Genomic DNA, 8,862 nt, shown 5'->3' with positions numbered 1-8,862 from the left:
CTGTCTCGAAAAGACAAAACAATCAGATTTATACATACTGTAATATTAAAGAAAACAATTATAATGAATAACATGTGCTTAGTAAAGGCTTGAACGTTTTTTCAGCTTATGCCCATCTTTATGTTGGTTACCCTATATATTTATAAATAAGGTTTAGACACACAGCTTTCAATCCAAAAATTTTTGAGATAAAAAAAAAAGTTGCGAACAAAGGTTTCACATTCTTGACTTGGCTAGTTAAACTTGAAACCTATAGTTTTTAGTGTGTATTCGTTGTGGCAATTTTTATTGTAGCATATGATACATATATATGCATGAATGTTTAGAAGTGTAATTGATTTTCAAAAATGAAATGATTTCTTTTTTCTTAACACTGCTATTTGTGTTTACGTTTATAAATCAGTAAAATGGAAATCAATCAAGATCATTTATAATAAGGCATAACAAGAGGTTTACATGAAATATCTTCTTTATTACGTAATATGATATCATAAAATTAAATATTGTATCAGCATTAAATAAATTTAACAAATCGCTTGATAAACAAAAGGTACATGTTGGCATATAGTTGTAATACAATCAGATCTCTTTCACACTTACCGTGTGAAACATGTTTTTGTGTACACAAGTCGTATTGTTTACGTATTTGAAAAAAACCATATCAATTGTCTGACATTTATCTAATTCTATATTCAAAAGTTAATTAATAGGTGCGAGTGTTTCCAGCATAAATGCGGAATTAATTGAAAATCAATGTTGTAAATTTAACTTGTTTCAAACTTGTGTGAGTCTCAGTGTGAATACAGTCTAACTCTAATGTGAATACATTAAAAAAAAAAGATGTGTTTATTTCAGTGTTATTCGTGTATATATATTAAAATATATATATATATATATATATATATATATGTATTCATGATAAAAATTCAATGCTCTATTTGTAAGCATTTGTATGTCTTATGAAGATACAACGTCACTCTAGTATTAGCCTTGTGAACTGTTCAAATATGTACGATACATAAAGTCTGACATTTCTTAACGTTTTTTAAGGAGTCCTCAAATACTTACGATGAAATACATAGTATAAAAAATGAGATGCATGGGTAATATAATTAATTATTCAATTTACTATTCTTTGTTTTTTTTGTTTTTTTTTAAAGAAATTATTAACAAATATATATATGGTCTTTTCTTGTCAATTTTTTGCAGACTCCTCTTGGACATTTCATGTATATATCATTTGTTTAAATTTTTCTGCAAACTACGGCCGACACAATGCATTTTCCCCTAGTTAATCCATATTTCGGTCGACGAAAAGGTCAAATTTATTATCAGTTTATACGTAATATAACAGAAGGTGATACTAGTATACAAATTGTTTTTATATACTTGCACAAACAAATATTAAGTTTGGTATTTTTGCGGAAACTTAAAAATCAATGTATATTTATCATTTTGATACACAATTGACGTGTTAATATTATTACTATGTGATTACAAAATGAATAGAACAATACACATGACAGTAAATAATTTATCTATATATGCGCGTGTGTATATGTATGAAGATAATAAAAGGGGCTGTTAACAAGTACAAAAAATCTAACAAACAATCCGCTATAACAAGCGGAATTGTGAAAACAATAAAATGATACATCAGGGAAACACGTTTTCCTTCATCAAACACATTTGTTTTGCCTTCATTTATCACCAGAAAAACTATTCTGTTTACAGGCAAGATGATTACTAATGTTTCTTTTGAGAAATTTGAGAATTGTTTACTTAGCAAAAGGCTTGAACATTGAAAATAAGCATCCAGAAATTTACAGAATATCATACAAGGGCAGTTATGCGTTTCTCTTAGCTCTAACGACATTTTATATCTGATTTTGATCCTCTTGCTTTCATAATTGTGCAACTGAGTTTGTAGCACAAACAATAATTCTGCTTTAACAATTAATATCTGAGATAATTGATTCTTTAGATACAAAAACATGTGTGTGTTTATTTTATCCGTTTGTTGTTGAAATCAAGTGTTCAATTTGTATGTCATAGTTGCTAGTAGATATGAATTAAAAATGCTGATGCAGTAGTGAGAGGCCAATACACATTCATAATGTATAATGACCAGTGAAAAAAAAACACTTCAATATCACATATAGTTTGAATTTCATTAAATATTTGCATACAACGAATCACTAGAATCCCCTTCCAATAGCTCTTTGATACACTTGTAACAATACTCGTACTGATCCTGAAAAAGAAAAATGAAAGTTTGGTGATAGAGACGTCAATATAACAAAATTTTTTTCATATCTTATCTTCAAAAAAATAATCAATTCTAAAATAAAGTGGTGAGAAGAAAAATATCACAACATTCCTTCCTCAATCCCGAAGAGCAAATATGGAGACAAATAACACAGCTTTTTAAAAAAAATAAAAATAACAAATCAAATTTAATAGTTGTACATCCCAACTTTGTACGACTTTTACTTTGACAATAAATATCGTATCACAGGGGGTACAAAAATGTATCTGTTGCATACAATGAAATGCATGAACTAGTGTACGTGGAATATATTGTTCATTCGTTAAGAGCTGCTTTACTGGAAGATGTACAATATAAATCACTTCTGTTTCTTATATGATAGTAACATTACAAAAAAAGGTAAAATACATGTTTGTAGGCCACTGATGAGTCATGTGTAATTTTACTACACGTCTGGCGCAATTAACTGCAAGCGCTGTCTCTTTGACAATGTTTTACAACCAAAAGGAGTTATATTATGTAGAAATATTATTTGTGCGGTCATTTAACATAAATCTATAGTTCAAGCATGCATCATTTTAAGTAATTCATAACGTTAAGGTGCACAATTGTTTTAAAACCAGGTTTAATCCACCATTTTCTACATTCGAAAATGCCTGTACAAAGTCAGGAATATGACAGTTCTTGTCCATTCGTTTTTGATGTGTTTTGTCATTTGATTTTGCCATTTGATAAGGGATTTTTCTATATAATTTTCTTCTGAGCTCAGTATTTTTGTGATTTTACTTTTTTCAGCCGGACTCAGCAAAACTATTGATTTTTTTTGTAGATACAATAGTACTCCTGTTAAGTTTTTTGACGTCTTGAAAACGGGATGAAATCAACAAGAAACTAATAATAGGGAACACATGCTTTGAAACATCATTTCAAGTTGTGCATAAACTGCTGTAATATTTGCATATATAAACGGCAAGATAACAATGTAAGATTTGATGATGATGTTATTGATGTTGTATTACAGTTTAGCTCTCAATGATCATTGAGAATATTCATTGATTATTGAGTTCATTTGAAAATATCAGATTATTATCATTCATTTAGTGTATTTGGTTGTCACTGTTGTCACTGTTCACATAGTTTAACTTTTACATTTGACTTAAGAAAACATGAACATGTAACACTGGCTTTGTAACTTTCGATCTCTACACACTTACATATTCCGATAGGAATTCTGGTCTCCTTGTTTGAATTTCTCTAACTACTTGGAAAATATCGATTTCTTCATCTATCTGCATTTTTTCCAAAACCAATCTCAATGCAACAAATAACCCACTCTTACTACAGCCATCACTGAAATATTGAGATATAATTGAGAAACAGCATTTACTTTTTTTCATGATTATAAAAAATAATAGTAATACTATATGACCTTTATGAAAATTTTGTATAAAAAACATTAAGCCAAGAAAATTTATTTTCACAAGGTCAACATTGATTATCTTATTTTTCTGAAGAAACTAATTGTAATTGTATCGGTCAACATCGGAGAAAAGATCATAATATAAAACATGTACTCTATAGTTTGTGTTATTGGCTTAGTTTCCCTGGGATAAAAAAGATGAAAGCAATCAAGGAACTGTGGGTTTTTGACTATACATCATCCATATATCTATTAGTGAACTTAAAGAACTTTGGTAGACTCATGTTGGTTTTGAGAAGGTTCTATATGAAGTCGCTTATGAGTAATAGGCCATTTATGTTGATTACAATTAGTACACATTTGAAAAACAACTGTCTGATGAAATATCAATTCACCAACTCAACAAAACACAAAACAAAGAAAAGTTCAAAATTTTGATGATATTATCTTCGTTGTATTTAATGTTGAAATCAGTGTTATTTTACAATAAGTGTTTATCACCTATAACAAGGAATTTGTATCTACATTTCCAATTTGAAGAACAGACTGTTGATGAGACAATGTAGTTGATCTTTAATTGGACATTATGAAAAGAAGTGAAATGTTTGATCTAAAATGTTTAAATGCAATATCGTGATGGATCATTTGTTCAGGTCCACTTTTTTCATGCATTTAGGTCTTATACATCATTAAATATTGACTTGTTTGTACTTGGTTATGTACATCAATAAAAAAAAAAAAAACGCTTCAAACGCATTAGGTTCGGGAATTTCTTTTTGTTATTTACTATCACTGTGTATATGCTACTGATAATGGACTGTAAGCACTGACAGTATCATCATCTTCGTCGTCGAGGCTTTGGTGCTTAACGTCATTTAAAAAAAAGTTGTCCCAGATTCTGCGTTGATAGATGTAATAATTACAAAAAATATATGGTTCCAACTCTCTTAGACAAAGTTGACCTGCTATTTTACTATGTCTCTTGAGGGCACAATGCTCTTCAAGTGTTCTTGTCTAGTATCCCGTTCTATTTACTGCTGTTTATCCTTTCGTCAGTTCTTTGGTATTACAGTGCTACTGTTTTTCTTCAACTAATGATTTGGGATTTCATAACGTCCTTTTATGATATTAAACGTGTAGAAAAAAAACAATGTGTACACATTTTCAAAATTATATTTCTGGCAACGGTTAGTATAGTGATTGGTTAATTGTTGGTGTATAACGCCACGTTCATCACTTCTGACTCACTTGTGTTCACTGGCCAGTTGTTTTTATGGTAAATTAGAATGCCAGGCAAGAACCACCAACCTTTAGCGAGAAAACTTCAAAACTTCAAAACTTCAAAAAAAATCCAGTAAGTTATAATTAGGATAGGTATGGTATGCACTTGCAATATTCGGGATTTTTACACATAACCTCACACATTAATGTTGATGAACGACTTACACATGTTACATGACTTAGACCACTATGAAACCAAAACCCTGCCAAAGTATAAAGTTATAAATGCGCACCATTAAACTAATCTTTAATGCATTCTAAGAACATACCTACAAACTACAGTGATAGGAACTTTCTGCGTTTCCCAGCAGGTTTGTACACGCTGTAGAAGATCTAGCATATGTTCTGGTGATGGTGGTGCATTACTGATCGTCCAATTCTCAGCAGTGAAAACATGGATTGAAATTTGTTCTTTATTTTTCTGTAAACGATATCAGACTTATGACGTGTATTTGTAAAATGTATTCCAAATTCTATTCACTTGCATTAAATATGAAGCATAATACTTAAACGACATGATTAACCTATTGCAATACAATACAGTTTACATGGTTAATTCAAATGCTTGGTATAATACGGTTCTGGTTTTAAGGATACGAATCCTTAGTGGAGGATCAACAGTATACTCATCTATTTGGAATTTTGGATCCTCAATGCTCTTCAACTTTGTAATTGTTTGGTTTTATCAATATTTTGATATGAGCGTCACTGATGAGTCTTATGTAGACGAAACGCGCGTCTGGCGTACTCAATTATAATCCTGGTACCTTTGATAACTATTTACACCACTGGGTCGATGCCACTGCTGGTGGACGTTTCGTCCCCGCGGGTATCACCAGCCCAGTAGTCAACACTTCGGTGTTGACATGAATATCAATAATGTAGTCATTTTTATAACTTTCCTGTTTACAAAAGTTTAAATTGTTTGAAAAACTAAGGATTTTCTTATTCCAGGCATAGATTTCCTTAGCCGTATTTGGCACAACTTTTTGGAATTTTGGATCCTCAATGCTCTTCAACTTTGTAATTGTTTGGTTTTATCAATATTTTGATATGAGCGTCACTGATGAGTCTTATGTAGACGAAACGCGCGTCTGGCGTACTAAATTATAATCCTGGTACCTTTGATAACTATTTACACCACTGGGTCGATGCCATGGCTGGTGGACGTTTCGTCCCCGAGGGTATCACCAGCCCAGTAGTCAACACTTCGGTGTTGACATGAATATCAATAATGTAGTCATTTTTATAACTTTCCTGTTTACAAAAGTTTAAATTGTTTGAAAAACTAAGGATTTTCTTATTCCAGGCATAGATTTCCTTAGCCGTATTTGGCACAACTTTTTGGAATTTTGGATCCTCAATGCTCTTCAACTTTGTAATTGTTTGGTTTTATCAATATTTTGATATGAGCGTCACTGATGAGTCTTATGTAGACGAAACGCGCGTCTGGCGTACTAAATTATAATCCTGGTACCTTTGATAACTAACCATAATGCTTACAGCTAAAAACAAATTAAATCGTGTAATTTGAGTATAATTGTATTTTAGGGCCTGGAAAACTGACTCGTCTCTTCTGCATTCTTTAATCTAATAGGGCATTGGTCAAATTTTGTTTTGCCCATTATCCCTAATTTTAAAATTTTTTCTATTGTTTTCCAATATATTTGTCCATTATTATGTAAATCTCATCCAGATCTTTATATCTACATGATTTTAAAAATGTTTCATTGGTTTTCAGCAAGTACTAACTTTCTATCTCGGTATACAGATAATAAAATCAAAAGTTTCTCATTTCCTAAATGCCATATGGTATTCTTCATTTTTGAATTGATTTTCCGTCCTTCGTTCTAATATTAAAATTAACATGATGATAGTTGCAAGAAATTCTTAAACATTGTACACGTAGAAATTAGAAAATACACATAGAAACGACAATACAATGTTAGTAAATATATTTTAAAATTACCGTACTCGTCTTCTTATCTCAATCCTTATTAGTAGTTAAATATTCATTTAAAATATGAAGCTCCTTCTTACCGTATGGTTTAAAGTAAGCTGAAGACCTTCCTGTGCATTTTCCGTTTCTTTGATAACACGGAAATCATCAAACTGTAACATTTCTCTTTTCTCTAACCACAATGGAGCTCCCTTGAAAAAAAAATAAAAACAAAAATGAAGCGCTTTATCATCATTTCAGGCCTTACATGAAGGTTTGCAAATTACTGGTCCCGGTTCAATTACTAGTAAACGACCATTTTCCCGCGTTATTCTCCTTTGAGCAGACATAGTTACACACTTGTTTCATTTCTGTGTTGCTAAATTCATACTAGAGATGATATATTTGAACACATTTGTAACGAATTATATTACCATTGTATTCTTATTCACAAAAGTCGCGGATATTAATTTCTCCAAATATGTAATCGAATTTCAGTGCCATGAAATTGTAATTGTTTTTAAATTTGTCAAGTCTGCCATAGATGAGAAGAGAAAATTCAATGAATCGACCGACCTTGTATTGATAAAATCAATATACTTCCAAGTGCAGATTGTGTATTTTTCAATAACAATTTAAGGTTCGAATGCAAATGAATTTGTTCATATACGTCGTTGATGTAACATTTGAAGGATGACAAACTAGAGTCTACTAGACACTCTCGTAAAACTGCTATTTTTAGAATAATTTAGGCACATAAATTTAGCATGAATACCTCTCACCTTATTTGCGGGATCCAACAAAACAATAATTCTGGAACTGTGATCATACATCATTGTCCAAAAATCAATTACAGTTTCAACAAGTGGGCACTGTGTTACAAACATTTTACTATCAACTGCATAGCCCTGTAATAAAATGGAGGATATTTGCATCAAGATAAGAAACCATTTTAATGTTGGGAATTTTAAATGAATATAAATGAACAATGATGAATACAGTTTTGAACAATTTTTTTTTTCAAATTTGTTAAACATGTTGTATGTTTACATTTATGTAGAGCTCGACAACGGCCAATTTCACATCAAATAAGAAAAAGAAATGTCTGTAGTGTTACTGATGGAATATTATATCTTGCAGAATAACCATTCTAATTTGTACATTGTTTGATAGAAAGTATTTTCGTTTACATTAAAGAAGTTTCATTTAAAGAATACATTTGAATATATTGTATACAACTGCAGTGTTTCGCGAGTAGTTATGCTTTATGCTATATAGAAATAGATACAGTGTCCCTTTTTCTGTTTGTAATTAATCAAAATAAAGAACACAAGATCTCAATGTACTGTATTTCGAAACATGTCGCACCATATATAACAATACATTAAGCATATAAGTATCTATTCGATCAGTCTACTTGTGGTGTTTGAAGACACTTGCAATGATACAAAAGTAAACTTTAATAGATTAGTTGAATTTAAACATTTACTCACTGGAATTATTACGGCATTGATGTAGTCACTTCTGGTTTTACCATAAGACATTAAGTACGGTCTATATCTGTCATCTACAAGAATCGTTTAGAAAGCAATATTTAGATATAATTGTTACGTCAGAAGTAAATGTTTAATTTTTGCTCACAGATTTGCAAAATAAATACTTCTTTTGTATTACAACATTGTATGATTTCGATTTTGTCTGTTCTTTAATATAGTACTCTGGTAGTTACATACATATAACTAGTTTTGACATTGTCTATGAGCTACACACGAGAAGTAGGCGAACGTATAGTAAAATCTTTGAGTTTTATTTTTGTTTTGGATAATAATTACCATTTCAAATATATATGTAGGACTCAAATCTATGGCAGGTTCCAAATCTATGGCAGATTCCTAATATATGGCAAATGTGACTTTACAAACGTCAAACAAATCAAATCTATGGCAGAATTTT

General features: G+C 30.7%; 1 protein-coding gene across 2 annotated transcripts in view; it reads right to left on the bottom strand.

The window, feature by feature from the left end:
- Positions 1 to 451: 451 nt before the first annotated feature.
- LOC143083050 (uncharacterized) overlaps positions 452 to 8,862 on the bottom strand; it is a 76,500-nt gene continuing 68,089 nt past the window's right edge. For both annotated transcript variants that reach the window (XM_076259188.1, XM_076259198.1), the window contains 6 exons: positions 8,403 to 8,476; positions 7,692 to 7,817; positions 7,011 to 7,121; positions 5,240 to 5,391; positions 3,484 to 3,619; positions 452 to 2,254 (listed from right to left, as the gene is read on the bottom strand). In XM_076259188.1, the coding sequence (XP_076115303.1) occupies positions 2,174 to 2,254; positions 3,484 to 3,619; positions 5,240 to 5,391; positions 7,011 to 7,121; positions 7,692 to 7,817; positions 8,403 to 8,476 (680 nt within the window). In that variant the 3' untranslated portion in view covers positions 452 to 2,173. The remainder of the gene's footprint in view (positions 2,255 to 3,483; positions 3,620 to 5,239; positions 5,392 to 7,010; positions 7,122 to 7,691; positions 7,818 to 8,402; positions 8,477 to 8,862) is intronic.

The sequence above is a fragment of the Mytilus galloprovincialis genome, chromosome 1, assembly GCF_965363235.1.
Source record: "Mytilus galloprovincialis chromosome 1, xbMytGall1.hap1.1, whole genome shotgun sequence".
NCBI classification, from domain to species: Eukaryota; Metazoa; Mollusca; class Bivalvia; order Mytilida; family Mytilidae; genus Mytilus; species Mytilus galloprovincialis.
This window is presented reverse-complemented; position numbering and strand designations above follow the sequence as displayed.